Source organism: Tribolium madens, unplaced genomic scaffold (genome assembly GCF_015345945.1).
Source record: "Tribolium madens isolate multiple individuals breed KSU strain unplaced genomic scaffold, Tmad_KSU_1.1 Scaffold_3;HRSCAF=73;Tcas5.2_LG2, whole genome shotgun sequence".
NCBI lineage: Eukaryota > Metazoa > Arthropoda > Insecta > Coleoptera > Tenebrionidae > Tribolium > Tribolium madens.
In genome coordinates, this window is record NW_025401006.1 from 1337179 (window position 1) to 1357524 (window position 20346).

The 20346-nt window shown below is 33.7% G+C and overlaps 1 protein-coding gene across 6 annotated transcripts in view; it reads right to left on the bottom strand.

Annotated features, from left to right (window-relative positions):
* LOC123008166 (syntaxin-binding protein 5) overlaps positions 1 to 20346 on the bottom strand; it is an 81390-nt gene that overhangs the window by 9393 nt on the left and 51651 nt on the right. For 4 of the 6 annotated variants that reach the window (XR_006412925.1, XM_044403819.1, XM_044403820.1 and 1 more), the window contains exons 3-14: positions 8455 to 8652; positions 5838 to 5972; positions 5570 to 5633; positions 5309 to 5513; positions 5181 to 5256; positions 4542 to 4696; positions 4196 to 4490; positions 3904 to 4147; positions 3739 to 3855; positions 3544 to 3686; positions 3235 to 3439; positions 2227 to 2932 (exon numbers count right to left, since the gene is read on the bottom strand). Coding sequence is in view for 5 of the 6 variants with exons in the window: in XM_044403819.1 (XP_044259754.1) it covers positions 2227 to 2932; positions 3235 to 3439; positions 3544 to 3686; positions 3739 to 3855; positions 3904 to 4147; positions 4196 to 4490; positions 4542 to 4696; positions 5181 to 5256; positions 5309 to 5513; positions 5570 to 5633; positions 5838 to 5972; positions 8455 to 8652 (2543 nt within the window). In the remaining variant the exon portion in view is untranslated. Of the gene's footprint in view, positions 1 to 1369; positions 1593 to 2226; positions 2933 to 3234; positions 3440 to 3543; positions 3687 to 3738; positions 3856 to 3903; positions 4148 to 4195; positions 4491 to 4541; positions 4697 to 5180; positions 5257 to 5308; positions 5514 to 5569; positions 5634 to 5837; positions 5973 to 8454; positions 8653 to 20346 lie in introns of all 6 variants that reach the window. The other 2 variants (XM_044403821.1, XM_044403822.1) reach the window with 2 other exon arrangements.

Sequence of the window (20346 nt, forward strand, 5' to 3'; positions counted from 1 at the left end):
AAATCAACTAAAAGGGAACAAAGGATAATCGAGAGTACGCTGTGAATAATAACAAGTATTGCGAGTCAGCACAAGGTACACAAAATCGTCATAAAGCAAAACAAAATTGACAATATAGGTAATCGGATTTTAAAACTCTGTTTCAACTTGGTATCTGTGGTCAAAACTGTGTAAAAACAATTTTGTGTTTTTCAATTTTCTTTTAAACATTTTTATTTGTGCAAATACGAGACACACACAAGAGACGAACACTTTAGAGAAGAAAGATTTTTTTTGTCAAAGAGAACAGTTGAGAACACAGACAAGTAAGACTTTAGATAAAGTACAGGTTTGGATAGTACGAGTCACCTGATGACATGCTGTAGTTAGAGAAAAAGAAATCGTTTGTATAAATCCAACAAAAAGTTGTGTCGGTAAAATAAAAACGTGACACTATCAGAAACAAATGAAGAGCGAAAGAGCTTTTCACAAATCTACGAGGTGAACATGAGACATCACTACTTCGTGTGAGTACAAAATCTACAACAAACTACACAAAATGTCAGTAAAAATGTACTGCTATTGCTTCCATCTAATCGTTTCATAACAGCTAAATTTTCTAACGAAACCAAACACAAATATTCTTGTAAATAAAATCGTGAGAAAAATAAACAAAAAAGATAGATCAAAAAAGCCCAGAGAGAATCAGATGTGTTTGCTAAGTTTAAAAATGAAAAAAATCCTAATGAAATATCCTAACTACAAGTTGAAGCTGTATTTGCAGAAATAACTTAAAGTTATCGGTTTCAACTACATGTTTAATGGACAAAAGTAAATGTTGATTCAAAATCTACCTGGTTGTCCTATGCAAAATGTTCATGAAATTAATAGTAAAACATTAATTCTTCATAAATTAGTTCTCATTACATGAACGCCAACAAACTGCTGCAACAGATGATTAAATTCTATTATCAGAGATTACCCACGAACCCACAATAAATCGTAAATGTTAACCCCCTGAAGGCTATTCGACCATTAAAATTGTGACAATTTTAAATTTACTTGCACACTAAAACTAAACAAACAACTTGGTTATTTGATTAAACTTGGTAACATGTTAGGTTTAACCGCAGTTGGAAGTTAGTTATTCGGAACAATTAACTTGATGGTTTATACATTCTGTTGCGTCAATTTGGTGAAATATGAAGGAAAAGAAAGACTGTGTTCTGGGCAGAAATAATAATCGACTCGTTAAAGAAAATGAGTCGAGTCGATTCGAATGTAAACTAAAAATACGAGAAAGAATAAAGAAAACAGAGCAGCATGTGAATAGTGAATAAATCTCTCTAATAAGTGACGTATTGTTAGTGAAGGCTGGTGACTGTACTACCAAAACTGCAATATTGTCGAGCGACCATCAGCTGTTGTCGCTGGGCAGTGGGCGCAGTGGGACAGGGAAAGTGGCTGCCACAGTCCTCTGAGTAGCTAGCCGTGGACAGGCACTTGTGTAGTTTGCGAGTACCTTGCGATCGAGAGCGACGGGGAGGATCTGGGCGCGCTCGACCTGTGCTGGAGACGGGACACGTCGAGGCCGGGCTGCACACGCCGTTTATCTATCCCAAACCCAGCACTTACTCTCCGAGACAAAATGAGAAAAGTGTTATCGCGAAACCGGCCAACGAATCTCGATTTTGGCCGATTCCGCGAGTCAAAAAAATCGTAGTAGTGAAGCATGAGTGAATCTAGACGAGTACAAGCAGCGTAGCTAAGCACTATAAAGGGCAGGGACTACGCTAGACTACGTCTCCTACCCAGTAGTACAGCGAGGCAGCTGCCGTCCTCGTCCTTCAACACAAACCAAAGCCACTGTGAACAAAGTCACAAACCCACCAATGCCCGCTGAAATAAAGCGTTAGTCATCAAATTGACAGACACGGTGGGACGACTGCTCTCAACAAAACAAGTAAAGCAACTCAGCAAATAAGCGACCAAATCAAACACAAACTGGTATCGTGGTGTAGGCTCGATCAGCTAAACTCTACCAAAAATCGGTACTCTTCTAACACTACTCACACATTCCTACCACTAAATGTCAATGTATTAAGAATCAGAGAGATATCGAGAGAAAAAACTATCCAGTAATGCAGGCATTTCTATCAAAATCGATGTGTTAATCACAGATTTGGGATATGGGAAGGTTTCAAAAAGAGGGCCACCGTCTAAGGGTGAGACAGAGTTGAAACTTACTGAAACGTCTCATCAGACTTCCGGTAAACGACGGCTGCGGGCTGACAACACTCTCCTCCCTGTCTCTTAGATCTTTGAGAGACTGAACCTCTGGTTTCTGAAATTTGATATTTGGTACAGATAACAGTCTTTGGTCTCTCTTATCAGGAATCTTTTTCTTTACGTGCCGAGGTGGTCTCACGGGACATCCATCTTCATCCACCAATTCCAAATTATCAGGCCTCATAGCAAACCCGACTTTTCTGCTATTCCCGATTTCGTACTGAGTCCCAACCGAACCCACCAGAAAAGGTGTATCACTGTCCTCCCCCGGCGAAAACTGTATTTCAGCTGGAAATTCCTCGTATACTTCTTTTTGGTCCTCTTTACTAAGATTTAACAACGTCAAATCGATAACGCTTTGATTGTCAATGACTGTATTTTCATCGGACTCCGGCGACGATTTGATATCGTCTAGATTGTCTGGTTCGGGCGAAACGTCTGAATAAAAAATCGAATTCCTTTTCTCTTTCAACGGATTCTTGATCTTAATATCGACTTTTGATAGTTGTCTCTTAAGATTAAAACCTTTCCATGTGGAGGATTTTCGGCGCGTGGCGGCTTGAGGGATGGGGACGGCTTTTTCCTCCTCCACGGCTTCGGAAGCGTGTTCGACAGGGGTGGGGCAGGGGCACAAGGAATAGGGACTTTCCGGGGATCTTCCCATCTACAGGCATGCACAGGCCCGGGTAAACAGAAAGCAGAGGTTCTCATCAGCAACTTATGGTAAACAGCAAAATAGGATATAACTGTTAAGGTGCTGTCAAATGGCAGTGCAATCACGCCTATAGCTCAGAGAAAACTAACATTTCCTGACGCATGTACTGTAGTAACTGCACGCTTTCTTAAACAGCAATTCTGTATGATTTATTTTAGATGGTGTGAAGGAAGAAATGTGAAAGAATTCGTACCGTCATGCTAACGATTTGTCCGTGATGATGGTACTGATTCGGTTTTTGTACAACTAACCTGGTCTATGCTAGGGCTACGAGGTTGTCTTTCGTCCATGTTTACCGGTAGGATATCGCTGGCGATTCCTCCTCTTTTCGGACTCCTGGGGACTCTGGAATATGGATCTTGGGCGCCGTACAGGTCGGGACTGCCGACGTTTAAAAGGCAAACTTTCTGTTCTATATCTATTATCACAATTCCCGCTTCGTTACCATAAGCCATCCTGCAAAAAACATCAATTAACTGCTCGACTGTAACTTTATAATAGCCTTTGTGTTCCTACTACGTCCATAAATCTTTTAAAGAGCTTTGATACAATAAACTTACAGTCCGTATGAACTATTTATAGTAAGAGCAGTAATATGGCTCGGAGGTTCTCCATTGTTCCAAGGAGTTAAACAAACTAATTGTGCTTGAAAACCGGGAAGTTTCTTTTGGATACCAGCACGAACCTTAAGCGTCGGTGTATCCTGTAATTCACTCTCGTCAGTCCACCTAATCGTTTGAAACCCCTTTTAATACTTTTTTATTGTCGAAATCCAACATATCCGATCCCGCCGATCCGGGTCCGGAAAATTGGCAATCCGGCGAAATCTCCCCTTCCTCAGGAACTTCGTAAACTATAGGAATCTCCAATACCTGCAATTTAGAATGCAAATCATCGTCATTTCATCTAATCACACGTACAGTAACTTCGTCGTTACTCTCCGACTTCTTATACGTGAACAAAATCACGTGACTAGACGCCCCAGCGACACAAAGCTTCCTCGATTCGGGACACAACGAAATAATTTCAATAGCAAAAGGATCCTCCTCTTTATCCAACGATCTCGCTCTTTGTTTCTCGAAAATTTTCGCCGTTTTCAACTTGTACAAGACCTGAAGCGTGCCGGCGCTGGCATCCCAAAACTTTATGCTGCCGTCGGCGTGCCTGAAATTGTCGCTGTCAATTAATATAAAACGAGATGTCGACGAGTACCCTGTGAGGATAATTTCGCTGTAGCTGCAAGACTGCGCCGACCACGAACCGCCGCTAATCGGCCAGTCCATCTCGGAGAAACCTTGTCTTTTACTACCGCTCGCCCTGCCTACTGAGTAAAACGCCGGGATTAAATCGGCAGGACAATCCGCTAAGTAACTGCAACACGTCACGGGAGATTCATGAATATCCATGGGATACGGATTCTCTAAACAAGGAAATCCAGCCGTCTGTAAATCCATCACCACTAAGTCGTTCTGTAGTAAAGCTATTATTGCGTAAGGTTCCTGCAGTTCTGCAAAAAATACTCGTCTTCTACCTCGTTACAAAAACAGTTTTTTCGTACCATTACTATAGAAAGATTCGCACAAAGTAATAAAATCAATAACATTACTCTCCATTTCTAATACAGTAGTAGTTTTATTATGTACAACAGTTATGCTAGGTGTCCTGCCGGCTTGGTCGTAGGGCATTCCACCCGAAAATATCACATATGCTTCTCTAAAACAAAATCATTGGACATGGAGCACAAACAAAAAATTAGATAGAAATAAATGAGTTTTCCGCTGATTGCGTCCAACAATCTAAACCTCTTTTCTTAATAATTTTCCATAATATTAACCTAATAGTATTATTTACAAAATAACTAATTTAAAAATTAAGCACTCGTTTTTAAGCAAGACGTTTTTGTGAAAAAAATACGGATAGAAATACAACAATGAAGCAACGATTATTTTGTGAATGTTTCATTTATGTTTCGTTTGTGTTCCTTCAAAAAATTAAAAAGAACACAACTGAGACACTTTAATACAACATTTTAAGTAAGTCGCACGAAAGCGGAAGCAATATTTGTTATTTCGCTTTCATTCAAATCGCGAATACTTGAAGAAATAAATGTTTAACAAAATTTAATTAGAAAATCTATTTGTATTTGTATGAATAGTGGTTTTTGAGAAACGATCAGCGGAAAAAGGTTCAAAATTACCCCGTCCTTGATGACTTCCATTCAACCTTATTTATGGGTTTACATTGTTCCGCCTTGCCATCTTTGTTAACTTTCGCTGCAAACGAAATACTGAATATGATATTCTTTGTAAGGATATAAAAACGAACCATGAGGCTGCGATATACAAAGATATTTCGTTCTATCTTTAATACTCCACGTTGTTAATGTTCCATCGGCATGCGAACACATGAACTGTTTGCCTTCATGGTGCCACGCTACACTTTTTAATTCGGAAGTTTGCCATCTCATTTCAGCCGCTTTATTCCTCAAGTCCCAAAGAACAATCTGACCGCTTTCATAACCTACCAATAACTGAGAACATCAAGGAGTGTATTATTCGTTTTTTGATAAAATCGTACACCTTTTACCTTACTAGCATCTAAAGGGTTATCACTTAAATGGACTAGAGCGCCGGGATGAGTCTTTCGAGAACTGGAATAAATTTTTAATTATTGGCGAGTTCCGATACTAATTCAATCCAAGGTTACAGCCGAAGTTTTCTACTAAATACATTATTAATTTCATATCATGTTTCGCTCTGTTAATAATTTAGATTCTATCAGAGAGAACATCCTGCATAAGAAAATTTCGACTGCAATGCTTCCTCTCACAGGAAATTATTCGTAGCACACTCACACTTCTATCGCTTTGTTCCAGTTAATGATGTATCCCGACAAAACGAAGCTTTCTATGTGGACCACATGGACATTACCGCGTTCAGTTCCCACGTAAAGCCATTTAGATTGTAATGGCAGATGCATGCAGGTAATCCTGAATCAAACAATCCCATTACTTTTACCAACATTTTAATCCATTTCGTTAGAAAGCAAAAAAGTGTCGGACAAACTTTTGCTTTTGCTTTTAAAGTTATCACCAAGAAAGTAATCTTTCAAGAACACAAGAATTTCTGTTATATTTTGAGGATTTACGACGTCGAATCTAAATGCAAATTCGAATTATTAAGGATAATGCAACTTCAGGGTTTGCTCTTGTTAGAGGTACAATCATCTTCATATAGAAGCAGGAGATAATTCCCTTTAATTTATTGATGTAGTCTTAAAGTGAAATTATTGTAAGCGAAAGATTAAATTTCGATTAGCAACGAAGAGGGAGACGCACAAACCTTCAGGCATTATCATCAATTCTGTTTAAATTTAGTTAATTCCTCCAAATGCTGTTTAATATTAAATCTATATGTACAAAGCAGTATTATTTATCGTTCGAGTGATTTACATTTTGAACAAAGTTAAACACTGAAAAGGCTTCAGCACTAAGTATAAAAAATCCATGTTAAAAAGAAATTTGCTTTATAAATTGTTCTCCGCTAGGGAACGTCAAAAACGCCTTTAAAACTTAGAGTGTTAATTGTAAATTATATCTAAATGTTTAAAAATATCTTTCTTTCTTTATTGAAATGAACAAGATATTTCTTAAAAACTGCTCAATATTTTTTTCTAAACCAATGCTTTTAACAAAAATTACACAAACCTAAATATTCTTTGAGAAGGTTTGGGATCAATTATGAAAAAAATTACAACAATTTAAAACACTTGTTGCGTAACAACGAAAAGAATGTAAAGGCAAGAAAACTTCGACAACCCCTTAGACTCGAGATTTTTATCCAGGAAGTTAAATAAACGAAGGGAGAAAATTCGAAGCTACAGTGGCATCCGTTTTTGTACAAATTATAATTTATTTTCTCAAATAAGAAAAACAGTGCTTTCGCAAGCAAGCATTTAAAACTTTAAGCTTTATTGTTAGGATGTCATTTACAGTTTTCCTTTAATTTTGCACTCAAAAAAAAAGATCTAAAGAAAATGCTGGATCTGAATTTCTAAGATATTTCGGAATTAGGAACTTGTGTGCCAATTTATCTTGATAAAAACAAATTTTTAATTGAAGAAACTTTTATATAAAATTTACAGAAACGTTCCAAAAGCATTTATCTCGAAATAAATTTGTTTCTTTGGTTAGATCTGTAAAACTAAAAAATACTTAAAATGGTTTCTACTTTTTTCAAATTCCTCACTTTATTTTCATTAGTTTCAAAACAAATCACTACCTAATAAACTGTCTTCATTGTTTCATTAGTTTTATCGCTTAATATAAGTATTGTTGACAATATTTTATTACACAAAACAAAATTAGTGATGCGTTAGATAACAATACTTGCTATACAGGGTGTCAATTTTAAAACTTGCAATTGCCAATATCTCTAGAACTTAAAAAGTTATTGAGAATCACTTAAAACCGTTTCGGTAGTTTTTAGGGGGAATTAAAATGGCATGGTAAGTGACGCTCTTTCACCCACCCTTCAAGCCACAGCCACCTTAAGTTGAAAATTTTTAATGACACGACCCTACTTGCGATACATCGTTGGAAAGCCCATAACAAGCGCTTTTCAAAAATGTCATACAACAGCCTATTTGGTAAAGTTATTTTTCCAATTATTCAAAAACGAAGACGTTAAATTTTCATTTTTTTACTATATTCAAGGGTGGGTGGAGGTGTGTCACTTATCATGTCATTTTAATTCCCCCTAGGACCCACCAAAACGGTTTTGAGTGATTATTAATAACTTTTTCAGTTGAGAGAAATTGCCGATTGCAAGTTTTAAAATTGACACAGTGTATAAGCACATCCACTATTTTTCAATTAACAAAAATTTGATAAATAAGATTCCTTCTTATGTTTTCAATAGCTTAAACACCCATTCTTGCATTTAATTGTAAAAAATCCAATTAGACAGCAATGGGAAAATTACTAAATTCTAGAATTACTTGTCTGGAATACAAAAAAAGTCCTCAAAAATCGTACAAAAGTCAATCAAATGGGTCAATGTAAAAGAAAATTGTATTGAATTATAAGGTAAAATGTTTTTAAAGAAAATGTTTCTAAGAAATAATTTATTTAATGGAAGAATGTCATCCTAGATAATCCAATTTGGATGTTATTTGCTACGTACTGTCTCCTAGCATTAAAAAAATTAAAACATTGTAACTGATTAGAGAAAATCGTCCTAGACCTGATTATTTGTTTGCTTACCTAAATCTGTTTTTAAAGTAAATTAGTTCTTAAATAATTAATTATTAATTATTAATTAATAATTCTTAAAGAATTAATTAACTAGATAGGAACACTAATTTAACATAGGTTAAAGGTTTTGTACGAGTTTAAATAATAATAATGTGACTTTTGAAAGTTGGTATTTTTCTCGTTAAAACTTGCGAGACCGTGAAAAATTAATACCCACTTTTCCTTTTGAAACTTGAGGCTCTGAACAATCTGCGGAACTTTCTGCCTGAAATTCCAGAGGTGTAGAGAATCGTCTGCTGTTGCGGAAACTAAAGCTCCTTCATTAACAAGAAACTGTAAATGAAGGACGGCTGAAGACCCTGGAGAACCATCGATGTCGTGTCGGACGTGAATGTCGACGCCTGGTTGGCCGAGTCTAATACTAGTTAAGGTGTGTACCTTCCAAAATTCAATATTCGGATAAGATCAGATAACTCGGACACGCGTCCAGAGATCGATTAGCATGATCCTTATTAACACAAGGCTAGCTTTAATAGCGAACGACACGACAACATAAATTCCACCCTTCAAGATTTTACGTAAATGTCGGCAAGACTCGAATTAAATTATTCTGGAAGGAGTTTTAAACTCCGGGTAGAAAATCATCGAGAGTGGAGCTTTAACGGGCTCGATGCTATCCAACAAGTTATCGCAAAACATTCATCTCTTTGATATTCAATGTGAAAATTGTGCAAAGCAAATAGACAGCTTTGGCGGTGCTCCCTTTCGGTTACATGAAAACGGACGAGATACGATTCGTCCAATAAAAACATAATTTTAAAGGGATCCGACTGTATAAAATTTTTTAACGCAATAACACGTTTTTTTTACAACACTAACAAATGGTACGGTCGTTTTCTCGTTTTAATTAACTTGTAAAGTCGTATAGGAGAATAACTTGGTACTGATCGATATCTTGACAGGAAAATTTTATGAGGAAAAGCGTTTCTTCTAGATCGGCATTGTTGACTCCACAAATTACAAGACACGAAAAATCTATTTTGGAACCTTTCGACAACCCCACACCTGGCTGATATTTCAATGTTTTTTCTTTATGAATGTTACATCAAAAGCTACAAAACAAAATAAATAAATAATTGACAAAAATCGCCCCAATTATTGTTCGAGAATAGAAGTTATAAGAAAGTCTATTTTAACTATTACAATAACATCTCTCAAACCAAATCGTGTTTATAAATCCTTCCTGGATTTAAAGTTTTCCGATATGAATTCAATGCAAGTTTTTATGGACTTTCTCCTTTATTCTTGTTTTGTCCCAATTCCGACGTCTTTTATCGAAAATGCATTAAATATGACATCTAAAACCTTTGCAGCCGTCGATTTATGCGGAAAAATTTATTAAACTTTTTATGGTTAACGTTCATTTGACGTCTATTAACAGACCAGGAATGTCGTAATTACGTTAATAAACCCGAGCAGTTGCAATTATATTACAACAGTGTCACATTCTGTTCCAAACTACCTAGAGTTCGAGGTCCGTTATTGCCTGGCATTAACCACTTAATGACATTCACCACCAAAAACTGAAGATGTCATCTGCAGACGCAACTGACTTGTATATGGGTTTTATCAGGTTTGAAACGGGCTCATTCAATCTTTAATTAGCACGCTGCTCAACTTTGTGACACAAATTAAGATAAACAATTTTAGAAAATGTTAAAAAAAATGCAATTAATTTAAATTTTACACTGCAGACGTAAAAATATTTTTATGAAACGTAAAGTTCAAACCGTTTTTATTTAAAATGACAATTCCTTTTCACTTCTTATTCGTTTTTGTTTATAATTCATTACTAGTGTTTTAAAAGACAAATGTTTTGAGTGTTTCTGATACAAGAACTCCCGTTGGATACCAGGATAAAAAACACAAACCTCTCCTACTAATTTTGTTTATTTAATTATTTATTAAAATTGTAAACACCGGTATCGATGAAAGTAAACTATTAATTATGTTTCAGTTATCATTAATTTTAAATAGTTACATAAATATTTACATTCATTTATTGTTTAATTTATGACAAAAATGGTGGATGCGCCGGGATATTTACTATTTTGTAATTATTTAGCAACAAATATTTTACCATATAAATTCCAAAAATTACATACTAATACAATAATTTTAATAAACGTAGGATGTCTTCTTCAAAATAAAAACACGTTTAACAATATTCAAAAATCCGTTAAAATATATTTATCTTAAAACTAAGATGTTTAAACTTTACACTTACTAGTCACTAAAAAGAAAAGTAAACTAATTTCTTCTTTTCTTGATTGCAGTTTGTTTTAAATGAATAAAAAACAACACGATTTTACAATTAAATGTTGCAAGATCAAAAAATGTAAATGTAAAATGTAAATACAGGGTGTGGCAGAACACGCGCCCCAAAGAAAAATGCCACATAAGGTAAGATACCAGGAACATGGAAAGAATGTTAAAAAAAATATCTATAAAAATTTTGAAGTTATGAGAGTTTAAATTTTGCACTTTGACGCTATTTATTTCTGTTGGAAAAATAATTTTCCAAGTTTTTTTTTGCTACAGGCAATGTTTCCTAAATTGCAACTCTGTTTAATGTTATTTGTGGCTTTTATTGGCAAAATTTTTGTACCTTTACTACATAATTGTAAAAAAACATATACAAAATTATTAGTATCATTAAATAGACATAAAAAAATGTCAAACGTCAAACATTTTTTCCATGTTCCTGGTATCTTATCTTGCTTGATTTGTTTCTCTGAGGCGCAAATTCTGGCGCACCTGTATAGTTACAAACATTCACAAATACCAAAGTGTAAATTGTAACTAATCCACATTCCTAAATTTTCAAATCACAAGTATTTATAAAAATGTTACGTTTTTTCCCTAATAATGAAAAAAATTAAGTGTCAAAAACCCTACACACAAAAAAGTGACCAGTGTCATGATTTGATTTAATATTATCACCTAATATGACCAAAAATATTGATTTTGCAAATCCCAAAAGCAAGCGGTTTTAAGTCAATGAGATGTTTATGGTTCCTAATTATCTGTTAAAAGTCCTAATCAAAACAAAACTTATTTTGTCATACAATAAACTAACAACAATGAGAAAGACGAGGTAAATAAATTTAATTTTAAAAAATCTTCACTTTTGGCACATGTTGCAAGTTGTCTCAACCACTAAATGTAATAAACGCAAACTTTATTTAAATTTCAATAAGTTTCTGTTAAAGATGCATTTCGTGCATCTATGAGAAGACGAAAAAATATATTTCGTTTTCATTCTGCCGTTACAATACACAACAGGATAGATTTTAATAATAGTCTACCAATCATTCAGGTTCGATCCGGAATGATTGGTAGACTATTAGACTTCATTTTGGTAAGTCTTAAAATAATTTTTTCTCTTCACAAATGCCAAATTAATTGCACAGCGCAAATATATTTAAAAAAAAATAAAAAAAGAGTACAAAAAGACTCTAATATAACATAAGTAGTTACAAAATAAAATGTTTCTAAACTCTCATTACTGAATACCAAACAACACATAATGTTTATATCCCCGTGTCGCCACTAAATAAAATATCAACTTATTATTCTTCAATTGAGGTGTAGCGTAACAATCTGATGCTCCTCTATTATTTACGACAATTTGCACAGTAATAAAGTGGCTTTTAACTTGAATGCATTTTAACTAAAATACTTGTCTCTCTGCCAATGACTCATTAGAGGACACGTAGGGAGTATTCAACTGGTTATGTCGTTTGGATAATCCACGAGCAACAACTACGATTACTTCCGCCCCCAGACTAATCAGCAACAGTGGAAGGATACCATTCGGTGTTACGTTACTGTAAATTATTTCAACGCATCAACCGGAAACAAAAAATTTTCACCTTTGAAACAACAATAGATATTTATCTTAATTTTGTTTTATTCGTTACGTGAAGGTTACAAATTAAATTAGCCAATCATTCAGTTTCTCTTTCTGCGTTGTTTTATGGTTCGCATAGCGACTTGGACAGTGGCAGCTGTGATTTATTATAGGGTCAAAGTGGTGGCAACTGCAAAAGAATATTTAACATTCTGGGAGAATGTAGAGTTGCGAGAAACATTTTAGTTGAATAGATGGTGGAAGCTTGTCTATTTAGGTGTGTTATCACAGTTTATGGGCTATAATGTTGTATTAATTCCGTTAAATGGCGTTTCTATGAGGACATGCATATTTGACCGGAAGTTCATCAAAAGCGACAATCTACCCTGGACCAGAAAACCAATACCACATTTACATTTCAAATTTGAATAAACCACCAAATCCACAGCAAAGAATCACCTCATTGTGTTTATTCATGCATGACGTTCACTGTCCAGTTTTCAATCCGAAATTGGAAATGATCTTTTGTTTGCTAGAATAATGTTTGCAACATTTCATTCCATCAAAATTTTATCAAAAAGAGGAAATAAATATGTTGCATTCTGAAATTAAAATTGCAACAATGAGCACTAATAAATAATTAAAAGAAAGATCAATAATCAAAAGTATTTTGCATCGATGTTAAGGTTCATTGCTCAAAAACGTCAATCTCACAGTTTTCATAATCAGGCTCGTTTGTAAAGCTACAGATTAAAAAGATTTAACTTCTGTTTTTGAAATATCAATTGTAAATTTACAGTGTTGACTTTAATTTCACGAACGCATTTTAAAACCTCCTCCACAATAAAATTTATGTATATTCCTGCAAATACATCTACACATCCTTTAATCTATTTCCTGGCCAAAACACGTTTCAAATTAGCATAATCTATATCCCCGAGGATAGAGAAATCCCCGATTTGTTGTCCCAAAAGGTCAAAGCGCGATGTGTCACATCAATAAGACTGTCATGTGATGGGCAAAATGTGACTTTACATTGCTATTGAGTACTATTGTGAAATGTAACTGCCAGGTGCTGCTTAATGTTGCGATAAAAAAAAAATACGTCTTGTGAGCAAGAAGCAAAATCCTACAAGCATGAGCTCGAAATTTGTACAAAAACCGATGTTTTTTTCCGGAGAAATAGTATTTGTCAATTAGAGAAATTGCACACGAGATAGCTGAGTTTAATGTTTTTGTGAAAATGAGCACTTTACAAGTCGACAAACTCGGGGTTTCATTACATTTGGATAGCATTTAGGAAAAATGGTATTTATTCTGATTTATGTTGAAAGCACAAAATTCAAATGTTTGTCTTAAGAAAATCGAACAAAAACAAAAAAAATTATATTCCGTTAGGATAAAACCACTAAACAAGGATACCTAAAATATGTAAAATTTTCAAATATCAAAAACGGAAAGAATTGAATGTGTCTGTTCACATATTTAAAAAAGATTTTGTGGATTCATTCTGAAAAGGAAAACTGTAAGTTTTGATAAATGTTGATTTAAAATGTGGTGGTCATATGAAATGAAAAAGAAGCTCTACACATACCATAATTTATTAAAATAAGAAAAAATAAAATAAAAAACACAAAGTGCATTCTGATGTAGGATAGATAAGTAATAAAAAAATTGTTTAAATGAACAAATTCTGTAAAGCAGGTTTATTTAAAGATAAAAAGTATTCTACTTAAATTTTATCAGCAGTCGTTGCAGTATAAAAGTCTATCTCGGCTATTTAAATAGTAAAAAATTACACGTTCTGTGTTTTAAAATACAAAGAAGAAATTAAATGAAACATTTTTAGATTTATAATGTTTGCAATCGTTGGTCGGACCTTCGTATCATTAAAAAATATATATTATGGGGATAGGTACAAGTATCGTAGGTGTTTTTTAACAATTTTTAAACTAATGACAACAAAAATCATTTTTAGAAATCTCTTAGTTTTATTCTTTTACCTAAAAGCACGATTTAAAAAGTTGCAGACTGTTTAAAGTTTTGCAATGTAAAAGTGAGAATTTGAAGTACTAATATCCTTGGTAGACACCAATGAATGAGATATGCTTTGTCTTCCGTATTTACAAGTAAAACCTATTAATTAAAAACGCTTTCACATACGTACCTACCTAGTTGAAGATGCTTTAAAAAAGTTGTGGAAATACGAGCATACAGATTGTCCATAATCAAGAATTCAGCCAAAAGTGTTCTATGTAGATATCAGTTGTTCTTGTGAATTAAATTTATTTTAGTGAAAAAAGTAGTTATAGATGTCAATTAACTCAGTAATTAAGAAAATTAAAACAGTTTGCATTTGATGAAATGAATAGATGCATTTGTTAAATACTCGTAAAATATGAAAATTTTTAATTCAGCGATATTATACATACACATTTTAACAAACGCTTAAACTTGTTATTTCACCAATTCTGCCTACACTACAAAACGCGAAAATTCTAATTCTGTCCCCATTAGCAGTTAATAAAAGATGTAGCATGAAATGCATCATCCATTTCCATTGAGTTTAATAAATAATACATACAAACGTGGCCATCGCTTAAATTTTGCAGTCACACATTAATAAAAATCATTATTTATAGAGGGTCCCGAGCTTCGAAACATAATACGTCATCACAGATAATTGACACAGTAATTAATTTAATTAAGGATAACAATTTGTTATTGACAAACCTTTATAGCCAATACAATTTCATTTTAACTTCATTACATATAGAGCTAAAAATTAAAGCTAACTCACATTAACTTTGATCATATTATTAATAATTATTATTAATACAACACATGGACAAGTCAGTTATGTGAAGCATTCATTCTACTTCACTAATTGCCAAATTTTGCACCTGTTACGCTTCCTTTTTTTGCTCCTTTATAGAAATGTTATAATTATGAACAATCAACGCCACAAACACCTCTCCTCACCTAGTCTTTCTTAATTAAGGTAAAACACCTCTCCTCACCTAGTCTTTCTTAATTAAGGTAAAAGCCAATTAGTTGTGAAGGTCCTTGCCACAAATTAAATTTAACAGGAATGTAAAGAACAATAGCAGTTATTTGCATGAACGGTTACATTGTAATGAAACTAGTGAGTTGGAAAAGCTTCAACCGCCCACTCTTTAGTTTTACGTTGAAGACGCACAGAAATTAATCAAAATGCTAGAGGCTGCATCTGCATCCTTTATTTTATTGCTTTTCTCTCGGACGAACAATAAATCAACGGCTATGCAATTGTAAGAGATGCTCTCCAACTCTCAAATATAATAAAGGATGCTGGCATGTTCTGAAAAGGTGGTAATAAATCCTTGACACCTATAAAAAGCGTTTTCCACTAAGAAAAAATTACAGCAGAATTAAGTTATTTGACTTGTTATCATTTTTATTATGTATTTGTGAATACTAAATATTTTTTCATTACAAAGTACATAAAATTAAAATCATATTTTTTTTTTCATGAGTTCGAAAAAATCTACTAGTAAAAAGAAAATGGTAAAACACATGTTTTATTTATAAAGTTTAAAAAATTATATATCCAGCTTGCGTGATGGCATGTCACGTATAAACTATCGTTTATTTTTTATGTTGTCTGCAAGTAACAGGTGGAAACAGTCAAAAAATACTTATTTTTGTACGAATAAAACAATAAAAAAGTATTTATCCTTTTTGTGACCACTTAATATAATTGTGAATAACTAACAGTTAATCCTGTACGTGTAGTTGATTTTAACAATTGTGTTGTGTGTTGCCGGTTCAACTTCATCAGATACAAAGGTTTCGTTAATAGTATCCATCATTTATGATAACATAACGGAAAATCTGTGAAATTAGCTCGCAATCAGCAATAAAAACACAAACAATATGCAATTCAAAATAAAATGGTTTGGCTTGGTTACAAATTGTATCTAATTGCGCTGCAGAAACTGCCAACAACTTCCATTACTACAAAGCACTGAATTGCCGAAAGTTGCCTATAAATACGTCATATGTCAGTGCTCGGAAGGCATCCATAAACGAGTACAACTGGCTCACGATCAAGCATTCCGTTGTAAAGCGTTGTCAAATGCCTAAACGCAACATTTTTCTTGGCAGATTTGGGTTAAACTTTTACCCGATAGTAACACGGAATATAAAGTTTTATTTGTTCAAACATAGCTTGGAAAAGATATTTTTTAAACACGAAACGCTTCTTACAGACCTAATATTTGTCTATGATGATTTTAGCTGAAAATTTATAGGTTTAACTAAAGCAACCGCTTTGATTAATTCAATTTTATGATTCGTTAAACGGAACAAATTTACTAGAATTACTTCCTTGTTTGTGGGTGGTTCCACTAAACGCAATTTGAACACATTCAACTATATCAAAAGACGGATCTCTATTTCCCAGATTATCAAAGACGACTCAATAGGAGGAAAAAAAGGAGGAGTGAAAGAAACGTAACGAGATACTCGTGCAACCAGAAGATGCTGCATGACGAAGTCTATCGGGATTTTAAGCATCATAAAGACTGACTATTCTAAAAGATGCTTTGTCGAGTGCACCCGATCCGTATCGGAAATGGATTTTCACATCTTTATAAACTTGACGTAGAAAAGCATTGAGAATACTCAACTAGAAACGATGCAGATAAGTGTTTTACTAAGGCTAAATTTCCAAACCGAAAACTTTGCCACTAATTTACCCCTTTCAGAACAATGCCGGGCAAAATTTTAAATTTGTCTTGTTTTGATAAATTTTTACAAATAAAATCTATGTACTCAAACATTTTATTACATTTGATTATTCTTTACATTTTCTCCTTAAATTATTGTAGGTATTGTAGAGGTACGAAAGATTTAGAAAACTGATAAACCGAATTACGTATTAATAATGGACTTGAGGTCAAGATAACTTTTCAATAAGTTTGAAAATCGGAAGCTTTTGCAGAGCAAACAACTAAAGCTCAGTTTTCCGGAAAGTATTAAAAAGCACTCTATTTTATCGCAAAACAATTAACTGCAAAACTTTTTGTCCTCTATTATTTTTAAAATTTTATGGATAATGCGTCAGGTAAAAGCAGGTATTTCTAGGGGATATCAACAGATTAATTATTTTTTACCAACCTTCAAAACATTGGTGAAATCGTAATGTAATCAAATCATCCGGGTTTTTTTGACTTTACGTAGCTTTCTTTACAGTAAAGCAATTAAAATAAAATGATATCTCAATTTTCTAAAAGGAAGCAAACTCTTTTTTTTTACCGGAGGCAAGCTTCCTTTGCAGTCGTTTCGTTAAAATTATTGAAATCTAATTTAAAAGATATTGGGTAAGATATTGGCAATTCAGTGCGTTCTCCTGATTCATGAAACGGGCAATTTATATGCAGTCAGATTAAATCTCGACTCTAAATATTGACATTATTGAAACGTGGCCTTTAAGCGTGCCCACGTATGTTGACGAAACGAAACTAGCCATAGACCCTAATCCAACTAAAAGTTATTCCTTTGTACACCCGTTTTTAGAATTGTCCTATAAAACTTGGAAGCAATTTTGGACTCACAATGACGAAAAGGAAAGGTTTTGCGCTTCTTCTTGATGGTCGAGACATAAAACTTTCGTCGCGTCCGGAGTTGGAATAGAAGAAAATAAAACGTTGAAACAAATCGTTCGATTTTGTGTTAAAGCGGCAACCGAGAGTGATCTACGATGCATATCTATTAAAAATAAGATTCCGAGAAAACCCTCCTCCTAATTCCTCCTCCTTTAAAGGAAGGTTAACGGTAATAGTAAATCGATGCCAACAGCAAGGTTGTTAAGCATGAGAACAGGGCAGATGCTGTTTCCGTTAATGTGTTTGAAACAACCCGATCAAAGACACACGTTGCAACTGCTCCAGTGAAATTTCCATACGCTACAATGTTTAACAGGTTGAACAAACAGAAAACCGCTTTAATTAAAGTTTTCTCGACGTAACCGCATATTCTTGAATCTAATTCACTTTTTCCAAACACTATCAAGAATTCCTTTCCATAAAATGTCTCTTCGTGAAGTTCGCTCGACAGACTCGGGCACCAAACTTTATGTTGTTTTTCCCGAGAAAGGGGGAAATGGTTAAAATATTAAAACAGAGCTGGTAAAACCGCTTTAACGTTATTTCCGAGATCTGGAGTGAGTTTGCAGAAAGTCGCTAACCGGAAGGGTCATATCTGATATGGCTGAATGTAAATAATGAACGGGCTTGCAAAATGTAAACGTGCAGTTTGGCTGTAGTAAATCCTGCTAACCACAACCAACCGTGTTATCACCTAAGGATTTTATTGGACAAGATCACAGAGCTTTGCAGGATCAAACAGGAATTATCCTGTTTACACAACTACTATCACATTCCATGAAAACCCGAAATGCATTTACTTGTAAATGGAAGTGTTACTAATTTTTATACTTCCGAGCTTAATTAGAAAATGTGATTTTAAAATAAAAATTTTTTTAAGCGTTTTCATATAATTCGAAAAGCTTTAAGTTAATTTTTTTAATGTTAAGAACAAAATTATATTTTTATAAGCTTTGATAAGAGTAAGCAATTTTTCACGTAGTTGAAAACAAATTGTTTGACTTTGCGCATAATAATTTAAAAATTTAATAAAGTTTGTTGATGAGGATAAATAGCAATCAATAATTCAATGAATATTTAAGTAACAAATTGTCGCCTTGGCAAAAATTCATAAACGCTTAGAACTTTTCCACAAGTTTCATCATAATAAATCCAACTCTAAGAAGCTTTGTAAGTATTTAGGGAGTAGAGCTTGCAATATAAAATAGCTCATCTAAGCATGTATAGTGGGTATAAAGCGGCACCTGAATTCACTCTAAAGTTCTGTTAATTCAACTACTTGCACTTGAAATCACTTCCAACTAAATCCATTTGCGAAATAAAATTTTGCATTTAACTACCTGTAGAAACTTTGAATCATTCGAGTTAAACGAGTTATTTGAATTTCAATGTAAAAATCTTACGGAACACTAAATTTCAAATACAAACTTTTATAATTTGAATGTCTTATTTCTTGTAAATAACATAATTAATAGTGCTTTGAAGTGAAATCACATGAGAACAATGTAGTATATTTTTATGTCGGGGGTTTAAAATTGGTAATAAAAACTGGTAATCATAAAATTACATCTATCAACGTTTATGATTACTCAAGATTATTGCTTTACGGATATTGAAGGTATTAAATCCTAAATCCTATAATAATTTATAAAGTTTATTAAGGTATAAACCGGACATTTCATCAATCCGTGTTTACATTTAATAGAATACGCTTCAGATAATAAACTCAACAAATGTAATTATGTGACCATCTGATAAAAAAGTTGTAGTCATAAATACTTATTCCTGTGATTTCCACGACACTTTCATTCTTTTACCGAGATTTCAATCAAAATTTTCTCTTTTTTTAAGAACAAAAACACAACCAAACCAAGTATTTAAAGCAGTGCTTTTCAGCGAGGCTATTAACGGAAGCATTTGTAATTTAGATTTCGTTTCAAATTTCTTCAAAATTTCATTCGAGTCGCGTGCCATTTGTTCGTACTTGATAGAAGTAAAACATGGAATCGATATTTCTAACAATTTAAACTCCGCTGAACGCTGAAATACCTCGAATACATTGTTTCACACGTGCTTTGTATCATAAATCCCAACATATGTTCCGTTGTTTTTCAACTATTGTTCTTCGGCTTTGTAATTAATGAAAATCCAGCTGGGCCTTGTATCAATTAAGCATTCAAGATCGTGTGCAACCAAGCACGTTCGCATAATCTCGAATTTATTTCTGATTTCGAGCTTACAATTAAAAGCGACAGTTTGACACAAGTCACTAAGGTACTCGTACTAGGTTTATTCTAATTAAAAGTTCATGATTTATTCATGATTTCTGTAGACCTATTAAGAAACCATTTCCTTTCCTCATATTACAATTATGATAGAGTTGAGAGGATCAAAGAAAATTGCTTTCGCCTGGGAAATACACACGAAACAAGATTAAATTAAACAAACGACTAAAAATAACATTACCGGGAAGAAACCAACCGAGTAGAAGCCCTCACAGCAGTGCTCTTATGTAAACGATTTTTAAGCAAAAGATAAATACATTAAT